We start from the raw sequence: 25,092 nt of genomic DNA, 5'->3' as shown, positions 1-25,092 counted from the left end.
CTGCCTCAAGGCGCTTCGGCGTGACGAATCATGTCACATTTGTTACAAAAAAAAAAACAAAAACATCTTTAGATTGATAAAAATCTATGTTTTTTTTTAATTCTTGAAGAAAAAACCTTTGAAGATAAAACAGAAAAAAGTCAACGAGGAGGAAAAACTCAAATAGCAAACATTGCGAACAGAACAGAATCTGATGCAACGAGCAGCTTCATTCGGTCACAAACTGTCAAAAACAACGAGCCGCCCTGGAAAAACTGGAGTTTTCAGATCAGCAGCAGATCTCTTTGTCTCTCATGCTTCAAAGGCTTCTTGGCTCACTGAACCAGTGCAGGAAATGCCACTTCTGGAGCCGGCCTTCCCAACGTGTGTGTAAAATCTCTGGATTTTAGACAACAGTTTTAACGCAGATCAAACTAAACCGATGATGGAATAACATTATAACATGATGAAAGCCCAATATAGTCGATTTTATGTAATTCTGCCCTTTTAAGCAATTGGGGTTAATAGGTTGTTGGAAATAAACATGCAGCAATTTTCTGCAGCAGAAAATGACGGCAGCTGTTGTTTAAGTATTGTTTTGTTTTTTATTCAAACTCTAACACAGGTTTGTAATTATTGTCTTATTATTTCTCCTAAAACTTAATTTGATGTTCTATTTGATCATTTCTCTACCTGTGATGTTGTGTTTGTTGTGAAGCACTTTGGTCAGCTGAGGTTGTTGTAAATGTTGCTGTATAAATAAACTTTTACTTGATTTGAGTTTACCGTATAATCTGCAGATAACTACTGGATTCTCTGTCTAAACGTGTCGTTTTAAATATTTTTACAAGATTTATTTGGGCAGGAAAAAAAAAAAAGTCAGATTTTCTGTTTATGAAGATTTAATTTTTGGAAAGTAAGATTTTTTTTCCCACCAATGTACTCTTTAGGTTCAGCTCAATTGAGTTTGCTTTGCATTCTGGCATTGCTAACATACAGAGCAACATAGAAAACCAGACAAAGCATCTCAGTGATGTCAGCCCGCTCCGGGCTTATAATCCTGTTTTACGGCTTGCATTTATTTAAACTTTAAGATCTTCCAGAAGATATACCTGAAATAAAAGCAGGTTTTTGAAAATATTTGGCATCTACGATTTGGCATTTAAAAAAAATAAAAAAATCTGATTTTATTTTGAAGTCGTATTGCCCAGCCTATAACCAAAACACACAAACTCACCATCACCTTCTTCATTATTTTGACAGAACAACTGATGAGTTTTAATAACGTCTCTCCCTCTTTCCAGAAGACACAGAGTTTGTTCACCTTGCAGCGTGTTTGTCGAGTTTTTCTGCTGCAGAAATGTGGGTGAAAAGCTGTGCATGTCTGAGCACACATGTCTAAATGTGTGCTTACTCGACTGTAAGTTTCAGACCTTTCTCTGAATAATTCAGGTTTCATGTCTTGTTGCCATGGTTGTCTGTGAAATTTGCCCAGTAGGACACACACGTGTTCAACCCCCTCCACACACACACACACACACACACACACAGATATGAAGAAATGATAGATGTGAACATCCCCACATTACACACACACACACACACACACACACACACACACACACACACACACACACACACACACACACAGAGACCAATAAAAGAAGTGAGAGACAGTGATTGTCTGCACCTCCTCCCTGACTCCTGTTGTTATTCAAACTTTAGTTTCAATCTGCCCGTCCAGGCAGGAGGCTCCCCGCTGTGACAGCACAATGGACCCACTGTGAAGAAATGCGGCACATTTCTCCTTTTAATACCTTATCGCTGTGGCCTTCGCCTGCTGGTGAATCACTTTCATTTCAAGACCAACAATGAGGCAGAAAATACAGTTGTTCCTGCTGATTTCCACCTATGGTTTGTATTGTAATCTCGGAAGAGAGACAGGCTATTGAAAACTTAAGCAGCATGAAGTATCTTTGGGTTTTATTGTGCTGTTTTGAAGCTAAAGTGTGAGATCAAGGTGAGAAACTTTCACTATATGTATCCCAATGCAGCATGAAAACATTCTAAATCAAATTATTTCAGGCTCTTTAGCAACTCTCATTTTTACATGCTGGGTAAATAAGTAAATTAATCAACTTATAATTTAAATAAATTAAGATGTAAGGCTAACAACTAATAATGAGCCATGTATGAGTTCATTATTTAACAATAAGGAAGTATCTATCAATCAATCTGTCTATAGAGTTCATTTTTGCACTATTCAATTTAAGCAATGATCCAGGCTGCAACAATTTTGTAAAATCATTTGCCCACAAATAAGTTCAATTGTCTTCCAGCTCTGACATCCTTCCCAAAATATTGCAAAAAAAAACAAAAAAAAAACCATTTATTGGAAAAACATATTTACCCTGTTTTTAGAAATCTAATCCAGTTCAAAATAACCTGTTCAGAATCTGCTCTAGTACCAGGTTGGATAAATAATAATAATAAAATAATAATAATAATAATAATAGTGTTTGGTAGAAAAGAACAGAAATTTATTCAATATACTATTAACATACAGTGACCGCACAAAAAATAAACAAAAAGATGAAAAAATGAAAAAAAAATGAGCCGAGCCATCAGAGTTGGATCCCGGAGAAAACCCGGAAAGCCCATCATGCTCCTCTCCTCGGAGCAGCGGAACGGAGAAGAAACATTAATTAATTTACTCTACTATTAAAAATACAAAAACAAAAGACTAAAAATGCACTAAAAGCTGAAAAAATAAACCCGTGAACAATTCGTACACAGAAGATCCGATCCATCATAGTCGGATCCCGGAAAAGACCCGTAAAGCCCACCACGCTGCTCCCCGGGGACCAGCGGAACGGAGAGACCGACGTGTGATTCCTCTTTGTACTCAACCAGAAGAGTTGCGGCCGGCTCTGCCTCCGCTGCCTTCTCCTTTTTTAACAGAAGCAGGGAGCCTGACTGCTGGAAATAGCCCGATAAGCCGGTTACACGTCCACTTGAACCGCAGCAGTCGGTCTGTCTTTGTGGAAGCGGACATCCCATGTCAGTGTCCCTTTGAGCCATTTTGGACAACAAAAGGTCCAGCGACCGTTATTTTCTTTTCTTTTTTTTTCTTACCGGGGGGATTTCAAGTCACACACAGCTATTTATTTGTAGAACAACAGTCCCATTTTTTTACACTTCCACACCTCCAGATAGGAGGGGGGTCCATTTTCCTTTTTTTTTTTAAAAAAGAGAAAAATCATCCCCTAACCGAGCGACAATGGCAGCTGTAACGAGCCCGGAGACAAGCCCTCAACCGCGGGTATATTTCCAGACGCCGGCCGGCACCACGGAGGAACCGGAGACTCCCGTTAGGAAGCAGGGAAGGGTTACCGTCAAATACGACCGAAAGGAGCTGAGGAAGAGACTGAACCTGGAGGAGTGGATCATCGACCAGCTAACGGACCTCTACGACTGCGAGGTAACACAACCGAACCGAGCCTGTCGATTCGGCGGCGTATTAATTAATCAGCCTGATCCAGAAGAAAGAAACACGATCAGCCTCTTGGCCGTTGCTTTTGGCCTAGCTTCGCTATTTTCTCAGACAGAACTGTTTACAGACCTGACGGACATGTTTGTAATTAAAGCAATAAAGACACAAATAGTGAAAATAAATGATTGAACATCTCTATTTTTGCGTGTTTTTAGGAGCGATGCGGGGAAACTTCCCATCCTCTCCTACAGGTTGGCTAAATGTGGCACATGGTGCTTTATAGCCTCATCATGAAGCTGGCAGCGTGGCTCTTTGTTCTGATTGGCTGAAACGGGCTTAAAGCACACCTGAGAATTATTTCACATTATTTAAATACACCCTGCTTTTCTATATTTTTTTCATGTTATGCTTTTTTTAAAAAATTAAACCTGGCAGTGTGTGTCCATTTAGCATTGTTTTTATTCCAATTCCAATTCTTGTGCTTTTATTACTTTAGGGAACATATTCTACCATGTGCACTAAATTTATTGTGGGTATATGGGATGGTGGACCAAAATCTGGTTTTTGACAATTATTTTAATGACTATGCACACACAAAAAAAATGCTCAAAGTAAATGCTGCTGCCAGTTTTTCACAGTTTTTGACTTGAACAATCAAACAATAATTAAACTTACTTATACAGAATTGGTAAAGATCATCAATTCATCATCCATACTATCGTGTATCATTTGATTGTGAAAAATGTCTTATGACTTAGTGTTGTCTCGATAAATTTTAATTAATGGTGATTAAAAACAAAGCTGACAGTGTTATCAGAAATGTTATATTTGTCGGTTCCGTGAAAATACATTATGATTAAATGCAGAAATTAAAAATTTTAAGTAAGTTGCGTCGTGTCGAAGAGTTTATGAAGGGAAATTTTGTTTGGGTGTATTGGTATTTATTGTTTTTGGTTGTTGTTTTTTATTTTGGATATTTAAAATGTTCTCCAGTGTTCATTACAAGATTAAACTTTTATTGGTTTTGCATTAAGTCATCATCAACTAGGCTTGGCACAGTAACTAATTTTGTTGAACGATAAATTGCCCCTGAAGTTTTAGCTATAAATGATAATATCGTTGTTTTGACGCCATTTTCAAGTAACATAATGATAATGACAAAATAATGCAAGAACACATCCTCAAATTCTGATGAAGATTAAACACTGGGACTGGAAGACATTTTGAAGAGCCAAAATAAATAACACAACAGAAACAACAAATAAAATGAATTACAAAGTCTCTATAACAGAAGAAAAGGCTGGTTGAGACCGAAGGTCCAGACTGAAGACGTTATCATCCAGTTTTTGGTAGAAAGGGAGAAAAACTATAAATCACTCAAACGATTATTGAGCTAATTTTAACTTATCATGCTATTAATTGATTTATTGCTTACTGTGACAGGCCCATATATTACTTGAAAATGGTCTTGCTGTAATTACTGGGACAATTTATCATCAAGCAAAAATTAGATATTGAGACAAGCCTGATCAGATGGGGAACCAAAACTTTGACACTTTAGTGAAATAATTGCAGAGGCCAAAGTTGGTGATAAGGACCATTAAGCCAATTTATGTCCGCCAATCAGAATGAGAAAACTGGTCTGGAGAACTCTCCCCAGTACCTGTACCTGATCCATATCTTCAAAACCCACACTTCCCAGTCCTTCCCTGTTAGTCACAGCCACAGTGAGTCCGAACAAGGTTCTGAAGTGCCTCGTCTGACTGTAGAGGTCCAGTCATTCATGTCTGATCGGCCCGGCTCTTTGCAACGATCCGTCTGTAGCCGAAGTGATGACTGGACATGCAGCTGTCAGGAGAATCCTCCTTCACCTCATCAGACCGAGCGGTTTCTCTGACGCGGCCCGGCGGCAGCTGTGTGTGGCGTATAACTGCTGGCGTCAGTAGTTGGTAAGTTGGTGTCAGGTCCACTGAGCCGGCTTTGACCCATATTCTGTCCATAGTGTCTGGAGACCTACAGGGCCTGAAGATGCAGTCGGACAGGACAGAGCCAGGCTTTTACTGACCGATAATAATAAAAACGATGACGGGAAAACTATTTAGTACTTCCCTTTTAGATAACCGTGTGTCTGTGATGGCATGGCACAGCAGTTTTAGAGCACTTGAACAAGGTTTCCTGCAGAAAACCTGCTAAGCCTGGTGGTTATGGAGGTCAGGCAGTCATCCGTCCAGCGGCACGTCGTGTTTTTGAGTTAAAAAATGTCTAAAGTTAACAGGAAATTTGAAAATATCCCTTGATAATTATATTTTATTGGAAGATCAATACCTGAACACCAACTATAAAGTCTTAAAAATGCAAACATTTCAAAGGAAATTAAATGAATTAGCAATATTTAGCCTGGCGGTGTCACAACTAAAGCCTGGTGGCCTGCCAGACTTATAATAAACTGAAGGAAACCCTGCTTGAATAATATTTCCATTTTAATTTGACTTCTTTGGGATGCCACTTGCTTAAAGAAGTGTTATTTATATCACTGAACTGCATGCAGTAACTTCATTTGATCAAATTTTGAATACATATGCACCAATCCACATTTTTCACTTCTGATACCAATACAGATATCTAAGATTTAGTATCAGCCAATAAAAAAATGTATTTGATAACTCTGCACCAGAGTGGCACATTTAAATACACCAATAGCTTCACAAGCTCAGTCAAACATGTAAAAACAACTTTCATTTAATTTGTTCAGTCAGTGCAGTTAGCAGTATAACAGCCAATGTAAAATAAATAGCAAATAAACTGAAAAGGTTGACTTGGTAAAACAATAAACTGCAACAAACGTTCCTTCAGATAGTTTGCCAGGTCTGAACATGCTAAACATAGATGTGGGACTATTTTCTGTAAGTAATCGTGTAATTAGGGGAAACGTTCAGTCTGAAGGTCCAGCCTGCAGCCTTTTGTTTCTCTGACATCGTCCATCCTGTCTCTAAAGCCAGCAGAGAGGATTAATGGGCCTAAAGAGAATTTGGAAATCAACATGCTTTGATTTTCTGCCAATAATATCTTCTGCAGACCTCTCATTGTGTATGGAGGTTTCAATGCACTGATAATCTATAAACGGATAACGTTCCCTGATGGGATATATATGGGACGAAACTGTCCACTGTATTTTATCCTTGTGTGTGCATAACCAGCTTTTAGTTGAATTTATGTGACAATGTTGCCTTATTTTGTACCTTGGGACTCACGTTCTTGGTTTGGTGGCGTCCATACTCGTGGTTGCCCCCCTCTTCGTTGTCCCGATCCAGTCTGAGCCGAGGCTGTTAGACAACAAAGAGATTAATTTACAGTCGGTTCACTGACGGAGGCGCGCCGGGCTCAGTTAGAGTGGGAGATGTGAAGCACGTGCTGCCAAACAGTAACTGGAGAGGAACCCCAGTTTCAGACAAACTCACAAGTAAAGATGCCGGCGGTTTCTGCTGCTATGAGTATTTAGTGGCACAAATCCATGGCAACAAGGTTTGCTAAATGTTTATGTTGGTTAACCAAGCACTGCACTGCAAAAACACAAACTCTTACCAAGTACTTTTGGTCTGGTTTCTAATGCAAATGTCACAGTACACTTGAAATAAGACAAAACTAACTAAGTCACTTTTTAGCAAGAAAAATGAGCTTGTTTTAAGTCAATAATTCCTTAATGTTGATGGAAAATCAACATGGGAAAAATGTCTCCTTGTAAGTGAAATTATCTGCCAATGGAACTAGAACTTTTTCATCAATATTAAGCAATTATTGACCTAAATCAACCTCCAGTGTTGTGCTAAAAAGTTACTCATAAGTTAGTTTTGTCTTACTTCAAGTGTACCAAGATATTTACAATAGAAACTAGGCCAAAAATACTTGGTAAGATTTTGTGTTTTTGGAGTGTGAAGAGAAAAACCTCATTCCATTTAAATCAAGAAAACCTTTCTTAAATTGTAAAATGGTTGTATTAGCAGGCAGATTTTAATGAGGCATTGGTTGACATCCAGATTTTAGCATATTTCCATCCATTGCATGTGAAATACAAAGTGAAAGGATGGATATGTGGTTAAAACTAGTTGGTGCTTAGTCAGCCTAAATTTCTTAAGTCCGGTGTAAAAAATATTCATACCCTTTTGACATTTTTAGGTTTTGTCACTTTATCACAGCCTCAAAAGTATTCTTGGCAAACCAATCTTAATCTTTTGCATGCATTTGCGCCCTGATCTGCTGCATGGACCATGTTGTAGAACCATGTTTTGCTTTGGTTGTTTTTTTTGGAGCACGTCTCTGTCTTTAGAAACTTTTCAAACAGCAACAAAAGAAAATTGGTAGTGGTTTAAATCGTATTCATCAGGTCAGGCTTTTTAAAGTCTGTTGATTGTGATCGACCAGAAAACTGCGATCGATGCATCGCTGCTTTGGTCGGTGCAGTTGGAGCTGTGGTTATCTGTTTACGGTGGTTCGGCTTTAGGTATGAACTCTTTTACATCGTCTTTGTTCCAGCAGAAGAAAGTCGTAAAGTCTTTTTTCTTTTAAATATGTTCCCCATGGAGAAATGTGTGAATCAGTGTTTCCAAAATATTTATTTTTGGGGCTCATCTGACCAGAATACCTTCCTCTTTATACCAATAGTGAGACTCCTGGTTGCACTGGATTTTATTTAAGGGTGAAAGGGACTGAATACAAGTTAATACCACACTTTTTGGGGTTTATTTGTGTTTAATTTTCCTTCCATGCTACAGTTATTCACCACTAACTTCTAAAATATGCTGAGGGTTGAGTTTGTAATGTGACTAAACTGTTTTAGGTGATGGAAGGCCCTGCAAAACCCACCTGGACCTTCATCCCAGGTGCAGTTTGTGAAGAGGTGCCTCAGGTTATCTGATAGGTGTGCTGTGTTTTGTGGAGTGGGAGCAGCTGCAGCAGAAAACCCACATTCCCCATCTCTTTGTTTATTTTTAAACCCAGCCATGCTAGCTTGAAACCAGAAACCCTGAGCTAGCAGATAACAGGCCTGCAGGGCTTCTCCATATGCTGCCGGTTTATAAACACTGTCCAAACTTTGTCCTTCGTTGCCACCCTTTTAGCGGTTTGGGGCGTGGGGTGCTAAGTGAGCTTCGGCCTTTGGTCGTTGGGATGCTTTTAGCAGAACAATCAGATTTCCTCGTCATTTCCATGGCAACTTCCCCCGTTAACTTTTTACTTCTCCTAAAAGGACTTGTTTGCTTTTTCGTAAGCGTGCAGGAAACCAAGCAGTAGCTACACGGTTAACAGAGGAGCGAGTGGGCGGACCCTGATCTCCAGGGTCCAACGTGGCCACACAGTCGCAGATGGGAATACGAGTGAGAACAGAGGCAGGACTGGTTAGCAGGAATGCAACGGACGGGGGAAGAGAAGGGGATGGAAAAAGGAGAGAGAGAAAAGGAGTAGGAAGGAGAGGGAGAAAGTGTTTCCTTAACCCTGTGACAGCGCGCAGTAGAGGCGAGCAAATTAAATAATGGCTATGAAACATGTCGTCTTAATACTTGTTTTTATGGTGTCTTCCTATTTTATTCACAATGAAACGAACTTTCTGGAGAGCGGTAAATGACTTCCTGTGCAGAAGTCCTTCTGATCTGGTTAGAAACCAGACGGGAACGTTTGGCGTTATCCGTCTCTATAAATCTAATTTTATCCTTCAAGGTTTTCCCAAATGAGTCATTAGTCAGGGAGACTATTAGAGCCTTTAGCCCCAGTACGGCAAAGGGCTTTAGTTTGTCTCTTTGAAAACCGATTATCTCCTTGCTCTGTCCTACCTTGTGTATACGGGGATCACTTAACGCCAAAGTTATTGGAAATCAGGCAGTGTTGAAATCTTGGAGCACTGTACTTAAACCCAGCTGAACGCTGATGAAATACATGAGTTGAGTCATCGGATGATAAATGTTGAAGCACAGACAGCCGGCCAAATTTAGGAACACCTACTGTCGAAAAACAATCTGAAAACTCGGCTAAATAACCGCACACTGGAGATTTAAGCCTTATTTTGAGTACATTTGTCAATTATTATCCATGCTGTTAACACTTTGAACAGCATTTTGGCTTTTTCTCTAACATAGGAGGACAATTAATCTAATCTATATCTTTATCATAGGAAAATCTGGGTCAATGTTACGACAACACCACATTAAGAAAAGATGCCCTATGCAATCATACTGGTGAGTTTTGCAATAATATTGACACTCAATCCCGATTTTTCTTTTTACTTTTGCATGTTCTTCGTTACTGATTGCGACTACAATCAGACTTCTGTGTGAATGGTTTACGACCCCAAAGTGACCCACATCCGCAGAAAAAGAACGTGGATGTCACATAGCAGTGCATTGTTCATAGAAATAATAATGGATGCCGGCGTCTGTGGATGGATTTTGAATTGTCACAAGATCATAAGACGAAAGTAGCTGACAAAACAAAAGCACAACTAATAGCAATGTCTCTTTGTGGCTTGTCAGCCATTGTTTACATCTGGATTTATTGTGTCTGCTTCTTCGGTTGCAGAATTATGTCATGTGAACGACGTAAAAGTCATTTAAAAAGCGATATGACCGTTCCGATTGCGGTTAAAAAGTCGGATATCGGTTGCATTTGCGTGCTGTGTGAACGTCGCCATAGACACCAGGTAATGAGTTGCATATCTGAAATATTCAAAAGAAAAAGCATCTTTGGAAGATAAAATACCAATGTGAAATGATACTTAATGCTCTATTGGCTGTTGTTTGCACAGCTGCCAATCCAGGAGTGCCTTTTTTTTTTTTTTTTTGCTTGGCGCTGATTGGCTGAACCCTCAAGAGAGGAAATAAGGAAGACCGTAGACGTTAGCTTCTGCTGTGGTGCCAATTCAGTTTCTACTGTGCAAATACGTCCATATTAAGGTATTTTTGGTGGCTGATCTAATAAAATAGACAATTATTAGCTATTTTCAGGTGACTGGTAGTGAACTCTGTGAATACAAGGGTCCACTGTACTGTTGTACTCCCAAACAACCAAACGGCAAGTAGATGGTGTCTGATGGTTATTATGGAGACATGGTGACCCCAAGATACCACTATCTGCTAAAGCTACAATTGTTTCTAATGCACCTTAAATCAAAATGTTCTGCGTGAGCCACTGGAGTAAATACTACACGTCATAAATCCAACAGAAAGGCCCTTCAAAGTGAGGTAATGCCACATATTTAGCAGAAAGCCTTGCAATAAACTGACCAAAGGAAACGTGGCTCTTCCTATGGAAGAGTCAACAACAGAAGAGGAAATGAAGCTCCTCACTGAAGTGATCACTTCATGTTTCAAATAACAGCTCAGTGGCCCTCCTTCCTGTAAACCTGAACTCTGTCTCGACGTGCAAATCATAATCCAAACTGCCAGATTTTTGTTCTCATGGTGATCGTCTTAGTTTTCACCAGACTCCTTTAAAACGCACAACTTAAAGGGTTGAATACCAATCAGTGTTGCCCTGCTTCACATGAGGGTGACTACAAAGAGAGGTTGTTGCACAGCGGGACTGAAAGACTCCACTGTGTCTGAGGAAGCTCCCCACACACACCGACACACACAGATGGGTGCGCACACATGTTGCAGTAGGTTACATGTGGTCCTACATGTTGAACACACAGTTGTCTTTCTGTTTGTCTGTGTGGAGGGAGGAGGAGGAGGGGTGACTCAGCACAAGCCACAGCCCTACACAGTCAGCGAGCGAACGTTTTTCTTTTTGAACACTGACTGGATGTACGGCCATATCAAAGAGGTGGAAAACGGCCAAGGATATCGTGAGACCCAAGCATGTGTTTGGATCTGTGCGTGAGCAAGATGGGAAGGAAGTTCAGGACAACAAATAAGGGGAGAAGAGTATAAGGAAACCAGGAGTTGAGTCATTGAGATGAATATTTAAGCTTTCAGTCACAGGAAGTGAAATGAAGCACAAACAGTTCATAAAAATACCAACTTCATCAGCAGATGCTCACTGAGGTTAAACTGCAGCTGGGACTTTTGCAACTATTACCGCTGAGAGGTTTTACAGCTTTAGTAAAATAGTTCAGATATTTTTAACAGTTATTTTCAGTAATTACTGTCGCAGAAAGATGTTTAATCAGAACCAGGTTATATGAAACAGAACAAGGCTAACGGCTCACTGTTCGAGAATGTTCTATACCTGCGGAGTGTGACGCTAAAATATTAACTGTCCACATCGGCACAAGAGATGTCTGTCTTTAGCTTTTCACTCTTTTCTTAGACAAAAACATTTGTTCAGGCCTGTCACGATACATTTTTCTGGACAATAAATTGTCCCAAACGTTATTGCGATAAACGATTGTTGTTTTGAGACCATTTTCAAGTAAATATACTGGTAGTGGCATAATAATGCAAGAACATATTCTCAGAGATTAATAAACTTTAAAAATCCTAATGAACATTTAACACTGGGACTGGAAGACATTTTAAATATCCAAAAATAAATTAACAAAACAACAAAAATAACAAATAAAGTGAATAATGAAAATTATTCTTAAAACAAGAGCAAGTTGACACCAAAGCATCAGACTGAAGAGTGTTTTTTACATTAAGAGAGACAAAAGAAAAACAATAAATCATACAAATGGAAATTATCAAGATTGTTTAAATTTATCATACGATTAATTGATTGATTGTTTATTTTGACAGGCCTCGTTTTCGTGTGCTAAAATGCAAAAGCACAAAAACTTGCCAAGTATTTTTGTCTTGTTTCTAGTGCAAATACTTTAGTACCCTTGCATTGACAAAACTAACATACAGTGAACTTCCAGCAAGAAAAAGCTTGGTTTATAATCAATACTATTGATTTTAAAAAGTACTATCTCCACTGGCAGATTATTTCACTTATAAGACATTTTTCTTGTGTTATAACTTACAACTTGTAGATGGCACCATATTCTGCTCAAAAACGCCAACTAACGAGGTAAAATCCACAACACAGCGTTTACTGAATCTGAGATAAAACTTAAATTAGCTGTGACGAGTTTGGACACAACTTTTACCACCAACTGCTGCAACTACTTGAAAATACTTCACAATATCTTTTATTTTAGGTAAAAAAAATAGGTTGAACATCATAAATAGCGTATACAGTAAGTCTCTGAGTTTAGTACAACCGTCTTTTGTCTTGCCATTAAATTACGAGACATAAGAAAAGTCTGAGAGAGAAACTAATTCTCACAGACACGCCGTCCCATTGATTCCAGTGTGTTGACGTTTTTGGTGGTAATGTGTAAACCTGTGGAGAAGTTTAAGGGAAATGAATACATTTCAAAGACACTGTAGGTTGGTTTTTGGAGAGTAAGTGATGACATGTTTATCGACCTGAGAAAGACTATTGATCAGATCCTTTCTGGTAAGTACTTATAGGCTGCGTGTGTTATTTTAGTCAGTGTTACGACATATTTTCATTCACGAACATAATAAATGTTAAGAAACCTTTCGTTTTTATGGCTAATTATACTGAATCATTCTCAGTTTGAAGTGTTTTCTGTGTCCTCAGCAAAGTTCTGAGTGTAACTATTAAATTATTATTCAGTTAAAACTGTAAATGCTATTTTCTCCAGCCGTTGAGTAAGAGTTTCTGAGCACCTTGATGAGGCTTTTCAAAGGCAGTATAATGGTGATGTGGTGTGATACGCAGGCGTGTATTAAAACCGTAAGTGGCTCCAGGGTGTTTTCTCTTTAAAGTACTTGTAGAAGACAGATGAGCGACTCTGTTGCCGTGTTTATTGGCCTCTCTGTTTTTAACCGTCTGAAAACAATAAAGCGTGTTTCAGGAGGCAGGGATCATAAGTCTGGACTCCCTCTGCCAGCCGCTCGGTCCGGCGGGTAACACCGATCCACTCAGCAGAGCATTTCTTTCCCCGGAGGAAGATCACAGCCGACATCAGTCAAGCTGTCAGCAGTGGAGCTCTTCAGGTTACGGCTTTATTCAGTCTCTGACTTTGTTCTGCTTGTATCTTTCTGAGAGCCAGTTTTATACTGCATGAGAGCGCTTTCTAAAAGGATTTAATGCGTCATCATTAAGAAGACGTACAAGCCTCTCTGGAGTCAGTGAGACGTAAAATATTTTTAGCAACAAAAGCAACATGGGTGTAGTGTTTGGTGGTCATTTTGAAATGCTAGATGTGTTTAAAAAGAGCTGCCCTGATTTGTCTGTGAAACGCTCCTTATTGACTCCTTGGTGTGAGTTAAATCAGCAAACATTGGCAAAAGCTAAAGTTATCCTGCTTTGGAAACTCCCAGTGGTATCAAGTTCACAGCCGAGTTGGCGAGTAAGTGTGAAGAGAGGAGTGGAGCAATCATTATTGTAACCAATGAGTTGCTGATTTTTGATCAGACTCACTGTTGTGTGTCATGGTTAGACTGTTTTTTATAGATATATATTTTTAAAGGGTTTTAAGTCTGTAGAACATTAATAAAACATCAGCAAGATGTCAATGTCCCTCCTTGACCCGCCCCAAAAATAAAACAGCGACTGATAGTTTGTGAAATGTAGCAACCTTTTCACATGACTATGCAGCATCTAATAGAGGCACCGGCATGCCGCCCACATGGGTCAAACAAGGTTTCCAGATCTTAACACAAGTTTTGTTATGATCACCTACTCACTTCTCAGAGAGTAGATGATCTTTCCGACAACTATTCATCTCTGAGAACGTTCCAGAAACAGCTGGAGTCACAATTCCACATAACGTTCCGCATTCTGGAAGCGCATAGAACCAATTCCAAGAACGTCTGTTGAACTTTTCTCGAGTAAACCTAGATTTGTAAAGTCTCCTAATAATCATGGTTAGACTGATTGACTTTGTGGATAGTTACCTAAAGCCTTGTTCTTCATCCGACAATCTCTTTGTGACGGCTCTGAGATGATCTGAAGAGATATTCCTGTGTTGAGAACAATCTGGTCCGCTTGGAAGGACGCTGTGACCCCGGCAATCTAAAATCTAGAATATTGGATTGTTTTGGCCTGATACTGCAGCGTCCTTGGTGTTCTCCAAGAATAATCAATCACACAGCCTATTGATCGTGCCGTTTAGCCAATCAGAAAGCGAGGCAACAGAAACGTGGACGGGAATTCCCAGTACAGAAGACAAAACAACTGCCGTGGTGAAGTAGAAAGTCCGGGGGACGTTGCAGACGTCTTTGTATTGTTTGTTCTCTGTTAAATATAGTTCAGAAACGATCTCCCTCTCGTCGGACACGTTTGTTTACTCTGAACTTATGTTTGGTCTCGAGAGGCTTTCCGATGTTTCCTGTCTGACATCTGAATATCCGTGAGAGGAATCTGTCCAATCTGTACAACCAAACTTGTAATAGCTACAATTATTTTAGTCGTCATGCATGATGTCTCAGGTTTCAAAAATCAACCGTCAATTTTAAAACTTGTTTTAAACATTGGTGGGATCAAAGCTCTGAGGGCAGCGATGAGAAAGTTGATTGGCGAAAAAGGTGACGGTGATAGATGCTTCACTCGGTTTTGAGTGGTCATTCAGTCTCTAAAAGCTCTCAGCATGCTCATTTTTCTTATAATTTTTCTTAAAATTTGCACAGCAGTGAGCAGTTTTTTTTTTTTAACTCTTTAAATAAATGCAGGAAAAAAAATCTACCAGGGAATAATTTGTTTCTGCACAGGGATTGAGCCACAGGGAAAAAAGTCAATGAATAATAAAAATTAGCTTCACAGCTTTAGTTTTTTGATTATATGTAAAAGTGAAAAAATTATGCAATTATCAGTTGAAAGTTTCACCTCTGTTGTCTGAAATAATCTTTTAATTACATGTTGCAGTTATACAAAAAACCTAAATTCATTCACTCACTGTAATCTACTGAAATCTTCCTCTTATTGGCTAAATATAAAACAAACAGCGCATTAGTGGGTCAGATTATCCGTTGTGTTGCAAAGGTTTAGGAGGTCAGAAACTGCTCTGATAGCTGATCTGTATGAACAAATATGTCCTCTGTTCCAGTTTCAAATCCACAAGGATTAAATCTCAATAATACTGAATAAAGGTTACTCAGGATATTCCTCATTTACCAACTGATGGGAGTAACATTCCCATCTTCCCTGGCCTCCTTTCCTGCTAAACATTTTCAGAATAAAAGGAAGCAATGTTTTTAAAGAATGACGAGGCTAAATGAACACTTTAAGCTACTTGTTGTGTTTGTTGTTCTTGCCAAGAGTGACATAATGATAATCTGCAGTAATCCTTGTTTGTATGCAGTCGTACTGTAATCTGCAGGTAATCTCCTCTTTCCGTCCAGTTCTAGTGACATTGTCTCTTCTGCACGTGCATAACGTCTCTTTGTCTCGCTCATGTTTTTCAGTAAACAGTATTACTATGAATCGTTTGGGCTTCCTGTCCTCAACAGGAAACTGAGGCTGAAGGTTCACCTTTCCCATCTGATTTTTTAAAATAATGTGTTGTGTGATGGTTATATAACCTAACAAATGTTCCTGGATGATAAACTGATCCAGATAAACTGATCCAGATGTTATTGCGATAAATGGTAATATTGTTATTTTGAGACCATTTTTCAGTAATACAGTGGTAATGGGATGATTTAACTGCACCCTCTCAAAGATCAACAAACTTTAATTTCTAATGAACATTTCCCACTGAAACCGGAAGACATTTTAAATACCCAAAATAAGTAAGCAAAATACCCAAAACAACAGATAAAATAGACACTGAAGCCTCTGTAAATACAGTTGTCCTTCAAAAAAGGGGCTAGTTGAGACCAATGAACCAGACTGAGGACTTTTTGTCATCCAGATTTTGGTAGAAAGAGAAAAACATGAGAAAGACAAATAACTTTGCAAATGGAAATCATCAAACTCATTTTAATTCATCATGGGATTAATGATTTATTCATTATTTTTACCTTAATCTACTGTGTTTTGCTAACATTTTCATACCCCTTGAACTTTCCCATATTTTGTCACTTTATCACCCCAGACCTCCATGTATTTCACTTGATAGGCGTCCAACTAAACATACAGGAGAGCTTTAATCAGAGAAACCACAAAGCTTCACAACTCTCAGGTCGCAGAATCTGTCGCTACCCTGAACATCATCTTTACCTGAAATCATCGTCCTAACATTGGTTAGGACGATGATTTTCATCATCAGGGACTGGAGAACAGTGAACAGTGCAGCTAAAAACAGGAAAATCCTGGATAGAAACCAGATAAAAGCTACAAAAGACTCCAGTCCAGAGCAAAGGTTCACCTTCCAGCAGGAAAACAACCCTTAAATATACACCCAGAGCTACACTGGAAAGGTTCGGATCAAGGCATGTTCATGTTGTGGAATGGACCAATCAAAGTAAGGGCCTAAATCCAATTGAGAATCTGACTTGAAAATGAATGTTTTTCAAAGAAAATAGGCATTATTGCAGTCTCTGGTTATGGAAAGCTTATAGAGACAACTCTGCCAAAAAACTAACTTTCCTTCCACTTCACAACTCAGACCAACACAAAATTGTGCAATCATCTTAAATCCAAATAAACCTTCATGTACATCCAGTTTTTGGTTGTAATGTGACAAAATGTAAAACGTTTAAAGGCTTGAATGCTTTCCCAAAACAATTCATCAGACAGGAAATTCTCAAATATGAAGTATTTTTTACTAAGAGAAGCTGAATATATTAGCTTCTTCATAAGACGTTGTCACTGCTGTGTGAAGAAACAATCTGAACAGGATGAACTCTTTCCACTTTGAAAGCTTTTCACTTTTTTCTTGATCTTTTTCCAATGCATTGCTTCAGTGGAGAACAGCTTTACAAATCAAACCTTTGATTGTTGAGCTTTGTTCAGACTCCGGTTTCTCCATTGTTTCAAATCAGAGCAGATGGCGTCGCTCTTGTGACTCTGGACGGTAACCAGCACAGCCAAGTCGATTAAATTGAGTCCCGACGCCATGCTGAATGACAATCGATATTACAGTTGGCAGAGCGTAGTTGAAGACATCAGCAGGAGGATGTGACATGTCGGCCGGTGTCGCTGCAGACGGGGAGTTTCTGTGCAGCTGTGGCTGAAGGTTTCCTGAACCTATCAGCAAATAAGTTGGTTGCTATCAGAGGAAGTCATGCAGAGGCACATAGCTCCTATGCTCTACACGTACCAATGCAAATACTATCTGGGATAGATCTGATGGTAGAGATGAATCTGCTTTGCCTGCAGCAGTTTGACTATAACTTCTACATTGCCGTGTTACTGTAGTTAAATTACCCGTGATCCTCTGTTTCAGGACAGTTTTATTAATGTTGCATGACCAAACAGTCATGTTATGTTCACCCCAGTGTTGGGATTTGACTTGAAGGAACTTTTCAAATGCAATCAGCCAAGAACTGATTAAACTGTCAGTTCTTGGCTGAAGAACTGATTAATCGTCGTCAGACTTTAAGATGAATTCCGCCAAGAAATCTCACTGAATTGCTTCATTCAACAGACTTTGACCAATGATTGGAAACTCAAATGTTGCTTAACGATTTCTTGCATCAAACCAAAGTCCAACTAGATCACGGTAACAGCAACACTCTTCACTGTAGAGGCGGTCACTGAGAGAAAAATCAATAGTAAGAGTTCAGTTGGAGGAAACAACTTTTCTGTTGTGTTTTAGCTTTAAGCCTGGCATGGCCAAATTATGCCATTTCACTGACAAACAGCCTTCTGTGCAGCGCAAAGGATGATGGATGATAAATTGATTTTATGAATTAAAGTAAAATTCATTCATTCGGTTTTTGAAGCTTTAATATCTGGATTCCCCCCTTTCCAGAGTGATATAAATAATCCACTCTTAAACTACAGTATTGTTTGACATGTTTGACAGTTTTTATTTATTTCAACTTTGAATTCAGTGTCATTTCTCTTTTTTTTAAGGAAGGAAGAAAAGTGAGGGAAAAATGTTTTTTTAAATCAGAAATCAAATTTGATATAAAATAACTTGAGATTTTATTTTTTGGCTGCATCGCCCAGCCATTTTACCATTTTGTTTGTTTTGTACCTGAATGTTATTGGAGAAAAAGAGTGATCTGCCAGAAGACATGAGTTTGTGCCAATCTGAGTAAATCATAACCATTGTTTTAATTTTAATTCCATGTTTTCCTAGAATCCTGCTGACCCAGTAAGGATGAGAATATGCAAAACGAATGATGTTTACAGTGGCTATTCGCCACTATAATAGGAGATGCTAAAGCTTTATCAAAACTGAACATCAGAAATCAGACAAATCTCTATTTTTAGGGAATGAACTCATATTTATGTCTGTCGTTCTCAGATTTCTGCTTCTGTTTGCCTGATTCTTGCTTTCCTGCTCTTGTTGGAAGCCATTACAGCAGATCTCCAGCCCTGGCAGCAGCGCTGCACGGTTGCCAAAGCAGTACCAGTTTACCTAAGGCGGGTTGTTACCTCCCAGAGGGACCAGCATCTTAGCTGAGAAGCTGCTGCATAGACGTCTGCAGTAAACACATAGAAAACCTGCGGCCTGTTCAGAAAGCACAAACAAGCCGATGTGTGAATCACTCAAGTGTCCAGAGATCAGACACGGCTGCTGCACAGCTGGTCAGGGTTCAGTTAGTCTGGGTTTTTAATATTTTTGTGTATAATGTGTGTGTTTGAGAAGTAAGCCTGCCACAATTAGCAATAAATAAAGTAAACAACTGATAAATTAAAATGAGAGCGATCACTTTCATTCGGATGTTCCCCTTTAATGTTGATAAGCCGACATTTTGAGAAATTCTGCAAACATTTGACTCCCAGTACGAAGCAGTTAGTTTGCACAACCTGCCACACTTTTGCCTGTTTTCCTGTCTAAGCTGAATGATTATTATTGTCTGAAATGCAATTTTAGTTGCAGAGGCTTCATAATAATCCATTTGAATGATTGTTTCTGTTATTCAAAATGTTTTCCAGTTTCAGAAATCAAATGGGGTTTTTTATTTTATTTTTGCGCCGCTCTTCTTGCATTAATTATTCAGATTATTATTGTCAAATAGTTGAAAATGGTCTGAAAATAATATTATTGTTTATCTGAATAATTTCTGGGACAGTAAATCATTTTTGCTTTGGCAAATACAGCAAATGCTATGTTTACTGAACTGGACTCATCAGATGGAGGACAGTGTTGCTTGTTATCAGTGAGGTCAGTTCATCTCTTATTGGTGACTCTGGGTTTTTCCCTCAGTCTTCCTGTCACTGTGTTTTTCAGTAAATCACTGCTTCTGTTAGTTTTATGATTGTACAAGTACAGCACGTCTTCAGCGCCCTGATTAAATCAGCGTTAGCCGTTTTCATGTGAGGCTGACAAAAGGATGGGGGCAAAATAGAGAAAATATGTAAACAATATGTGGAAAAAAGCAAAGGAGGAATTACTGGGAACGATGACCCAGTTTCAGCCGTGAAAAGTCTTGAGAGACAAAAAAGTGAGAAAATCCTGTTCCACCTCCATAAGAACCAATTCACCAGTGACCTGAATGTGTTTTATTGTCATTCTGACAGCACAAAGAACAATGTTCAGCCTCTCACCAACTCCATCTCTTCAGGTTCAGCAGGGCTGCAGCTAAAAGGGAAACGCTGAGAGTCTGGAGGAAAACCAGCAGTTTCATATCCGGCATGGTTGTGATTTTTCATCACGACTTTTCACAAACATTTATTTCTGCAAATCTGCAAATCTCAGGTTCAGAACATCCAATTATTGAAGTTTTACCTCAGCTAGTCTCTGTTTTTGAGTCAGTATTTTGAATGCTTCTCCAAAACTCTTTTCTTTTTTGTAGAAAAAACACAAGTGTTTTTTCTACAAAAAAACGAGTTTCAAAAGTCGAAACCAGAAAATTAGCTTGTTTCCTTTTCTAGAAAATTTCTGAGATCTGAATTTCTGAGTTTTTCTTGCAAATGTTCAACATTTGGAGCTCAGAAATGTCCTTCCTTTTTTCTAGAAATGTCTGAGTTTTTTGGCAGAAATTTGCTCCTCCTTTTTTATTTTGCTATCTACGATGACCCTAACATGCCGGCGTACATGCAGTACGCTCCTTGTCTGTGTAACCTTTAGTTCAAAGTGTCGTGGGTTTCATTTGGAGCAGTGTCCAGCGTCCTGTCATCAGACTGAGTTAATCTGATGACAGATGAACTATGTCATCAGATTTAGAAGTAGCATGAAGATGCAACTTTTCGTAGCTTGTTCATGCTACGAAAAGTTTTCATTTCATCGCAAATACAGATAAAAACACTTGTAGGATGTTAGATGAAGACAATAAATTTCCTGTTTTTATTCTAACAAGCTTTAAATAATTGTCGTCAGTGAAACAACAGAAAAATCCAAATGTAAAGGTTAGAAAGAACGAAGGAATTAGTGGCGACTAAATGAAGGAAATGCTATTTTCCAGCTTCTGTTTGTGCTGTAAGCTGGTTACAAAGGCCGCTCCGGTAAATCTGCTTGGCCTGCTGCTCTTTCTGTCTGCTTTTCATATGATTCAAAACAGGACATCATAGTCTTCCTGTGAGGAAGTACATCCAGCTGATTAGACGGGCAGCAGAGATGAAGATTAGCAGCCTGCAGCAGCCAGAGGTTCACCTCAAACACAAGATGTTGGGCTGGATTAAGTGCATTGGCTGCTGATCACTGTGGTTTATGGCTGAAGGCGCCGTGTGATGCCAGCCGCCACTCAGATTAATTACCGAGACACATAAGCATACAATATGACTAATGTCGCTCAGTCAGGTCTAGCCTCTAGCATATACAGCCAAACAATATCATTTCACTTCCCCTCTTATCTTCCAAGGTCCTGTTCCCAGACAGGACGTAGCTGCTCAGATCCTCAGAGGAGGGCAGACAGGAGCGGGTTGCTCCTATGGGCCCTGCAGATTCCTGATGAAGTGTGTATGCGGCAGAAAGAGATACGAGGGATGGAAAGCAGCAGGCGATGACTGACACAGAGCACTGCTAATCCCTGGGACCCCTGCTGACCTCCCGGTGACTGCTTCTATCTATCTGCGCCTCTCATGAGCGGCGAGGGGGACGAAGTGTCGGCTGCGAGGGGGGATCTGGACGAGCCAGCTACAGGGGGAGGCTAACAAAGAGTCAGAGTGGGGCGAAAACAAGACAGGAAGCTGGATCGATCTCAGTTCAGCCATCTTCTTCCTGATTATGGACGACCACCTTGCGACGCAGCGCTCTTCAGCGGTTTATAATTAGCTTCAAATTATCCCAGTTTTATTTTATTTTTAAAATGGCTTTGATTAAGATTTTTTCAGGCTCTGCAAATATTAAAGCTGCAGGGTAACAAATAATTTTTTTAACATAATTGATGAAACAGTTACTATGTCGTGACAGTTTGTATGAGATGTCTGTGGAAAAAAAAAGATCGAGCTCCTTTGCCTCCTCCCAACTGTGCTAACTTGAAACAGCCAATCAGAGTCCGGAGGCGGGACTTAGCGCTGTCAATCTTAGCCGTGATTGACAGCGCTCTGCTAAGCTACAGCTAGCGTAGCCTGTCATGAATGCTCAGGCTAATTAGCATGGCCACTGATGGCCAGAGGTACATGGTTTTGGCTGAGTTAATTGCTAAAGATGGTTTAACATGTGAACTTCAGGATTTCATCTGTTTTGAAATGCGGCTTAAAATAGATCGCCTGAAACTTCTTCCTTTATTCTTCATTTGTCATTTCTCTTCAAGATTTAGCAAAAATTGAGAGAAAAATCAAAGAAAATTTGAAAAACTTCCAGAAAATCTGCTTAACTAATGAGCAAAAACAAATTAAAAGAGCAGTGAGGCTTTGCAAGATAAACATAAATCTCCCAGATTCCCATTACTCGCCTGTCAGCTCAGCAGCAAACTTGTTTCAACTGTTTCCTTATAAATGAAAGTTGGCTTAACTTCACTGTCACAAGATGAGGCCGAGCACTGTGAAGAAACACTTAACCTGCTCACCATTATTTGTTTGTATTTTTGCTGAATTCTGTTTTATTGCACATCTGTGGTTGCTCAATAAGTCGCTGCTCATGCATGAAGATTTGTTGCTCGACCTGCTTTAGGTGCTTTTTTAGCCCCAGTCGGAGCCGCAATCATTGCACAATTTTTCCCTTTAGCCTGAAAAATTGTCCGACTTGCACAATTCAGAGTTTTAAGGTGTTTCTTAATCATCATAAGCAGCTTAGTTGCAGAGCTGGAGTCAGATAGCTGTAAATCGGCCTCATATTTGTGCGTATTAGGTGCAGAGTGTCGGTGTGTGTTCATCTGCCGTCCAAACATAACGTGTACCTGCTTCATTGTGCCAAGGCAAACAGCTCTGGGCTGTAGTTTTAATGCGCCGCGCTCACAAACACCGCCTGAATAATCAGAGCCGCTCAAAATAGATTCATGGTTTAGAAGTGAAACTTTGCACATTATGTATTTAAAGCCTTCCTCTTCCGAGTTTCGTGTTTGTGCATTTAAATAATATCAACAAGCAGTTTTTAAAAGTTCAGATTTCTAACAGCCGTCCAGGGCAATTAAAGTGAAATCTTATTGTTTAGCGGCACTCGGCTGTTTTCCTGCGTCGCCGCTTTGCTTCCAGCTTTCTTCCCCCTTCGCTCGTGTTTGTCCCCGTTTCGCGCTCAGCCAGAGGACGGCTTGTGTTTTGTTGCACAACGGGCATTTAGCCATCCTGTAGATGGTTATTTTTATCCCAGTTTGTTACTGAGGCAGCAGAGCAGCCAAAGTGGCTATTCATCATCCGTCTAACAGCTCTTCTGTAAACTCAATCTGTGTTTTTATACATGTTCTACACAACAGAGCGCTTTCTTTCTGTGTCGACTCGCAGACCGTATCAAATGAATCAGAAACAGGATGTGCAGTCCTTGTAGGTGGCCATATCTGACCTACTTAAAGGTCTGCTCTTAACTCAGAGCAGCAAGGGGTCACAGTTAATACTGGGAAGGGATAGATGGTCACTTATCAGCAGTTCTGCTTGTCAAGAATCAGATTTAGTCTCACGCAGCCTAAGAATCACATTCCTCTGTTTGATTTCAGTGACAGAGGAAGATATAAGTTGGTCAAGTGACCGCTGAATAAAATGGATGCTTTCCCTCCTTTCTGTTGTTTCTTAAACAGGCAGAATATAAACTCAACAGTTAGGATTATCCAGACGTGCATTCGTGAAGTTATTAAAGGATGAGTGACTTAGCCGTCCGACAGATCAAGTGTTTTCCCAGATGCAGCAGCGTTTAATTTCAAAGCTCGCTGAGTGAAAAGGTTCGGCGCCCTGAAGGAATCCAGAAATCCAGAAGTGAAAATGCAAAGGATTTAATTTGCAGGAAGCTGGGATGTGGCTCATGTGATAACCTTTTAAATCATCCACTCACTATGTGGTTGAATCCTGAACTTAATGCCTCAAATGTCATAAATTAATTTAAAACTGTAAGTTTGCCTTACATTGGGTCTTAAATTTCATGGCAGGACAATTTAATCTTGTATGTATTACTGTTTTTCTTGCTGGTCTTTTCTGTCAGGCAAAAGTTTGAGTCGCACTCAGACATCTTTAATGCGTTCTGTGATTCAATGCTAACATCCCCTGCTAGCTGGCTAGCTAGCTACCCTTTTGCATCTGTCAGGGGTAAGTGCAAATTTACCACCAGCTGGCTGGACGAAGTTTGTACATTTCTGTGGAGAAAATCTGGAAGTGGTGTGAAAAAGCTACAATCGGTTCATTCTTAGTAATGAGAGCAAAATTCCTTCTTTTAACTCTAGATTTTTTTTAAATCTGTTAAATTAATGGATTATATGTGTACTAACCTTAATTACTCCAAGTGTTTAGAAGTTTTATTCAAATCCGAAAGAATAAATCAAGTCAGCCCAATTGGAGAAACTGCTTCTCCAGTATCTTTTCTTTTCTCTCTTAACATCCGTTTCCAGAAATTTTACTGTTGTTCTCCAAAAACCTTATTACATCATAAATGTGTCGCTTGTGTTGCTTATTAAGGTGAAAGAGTCTGGTTGCTCTCTCTCTCTCTCTCTCTCTCTCTCTCTGTGTCATCCTGTGGTGGCGAATAGTTAAAAAAAATTAAAGTCCTAAATGGACTCAGATCTGTTGTAAGATTTTACCAGAATGCGTCATGAGGCTGCAAGCGTTTAATCCGTTGAAAGCTGCGGACGTTTTCAGCAGATTAGTGAGGAAAATCTGCGCGGCTGACTCTTAAAAGAAACGGAGAGGATTCAGAGGTTTAAATCCTCACGTTCAGAGAACATGGAGAGGATGAAGCGGAGTTACAGTCAAACTGTTTGAGGAATTAAATCTGGGAGCGAAGAAGAGAGACGACCCAATAACCAGACACAACACGGAGCACTGATGCCGTCACTAAGTGGAAATCAATATTAAACTTTCTGCTAACTCGGGCGGTGATAAATAAGACATGGCTGCTCCGCTTTTAATGAACATAGAGTTTCTTAGTTTATATTTTTATGTGGCCAAACAGCAAATTTGTGATGAGAACCGGGCTCTGAAGTTTTGCCAACATGTGGAGAATTTGAATCATTACTTCATTTCCTTTTGGGCTTAATAAAGTA

General features: G+C 39.5%; 1 protein-coding gene and 1 long non-coding RNA gene across 2 annotated transcripts in view; one reads left to right on the top strand and one right to left on the bottom strand.

Annotated features, from left to right (window-relative positions):
* Nucleotides 1–2,821: 2,821 nt before the first annotated feature.
* The window catches only part of ppp1r14bb (protein phosphatase 1, regulatory (inhibitor) subunit 14Bb), a 32,027-nt gene continuing 9,756 nt past the window's right edge, over nt 2,822–25,092 (top strand). Inside the window, exon 1 of the mRNA XM_008435907.3 lies at nt 2,822–3,460. Coding sequence (XP_008434129.1) covers nt 3,260–3,460 — 201 coding nt within the window. The 5' untranslated portion in view covers nt 2,822–3,259. The remainder of the gene's footprint in view (nt 3,461–25,092) is intronic.
* Nucleotides 4,278–6,800, bottom strand: LOC145548949 (uncharacterized). The gene is made up of 2 exons (XR_014084895.1): nt 6,712–6,800; nt 4,278–5,494 (listed from the first exon to the last, which is right to left on the bottom strand). It is a non-coding gene; the product is annotated as an uncharacterized LOC145548949 (long non-coding RNA).

Source organism: Poecilia reticulata, chromosome 18 (genome assembly GCF_904066995.2).
Source record: "Poecilia reticulata chromosome 18, P_reticulata-male-v2, whole genome shotgun sequence".
In the NCBI taxonomy this organism is placed as follows: Eukaryota; Metazoa; Chordata; class Actinopteri; order Cyprinodontiformes; family Poeciliidae; genus Poecilia; species Poecilia reticulata.
This window is presented reverse-complemented; position numbering and strand designations above follow the sequence as displayed.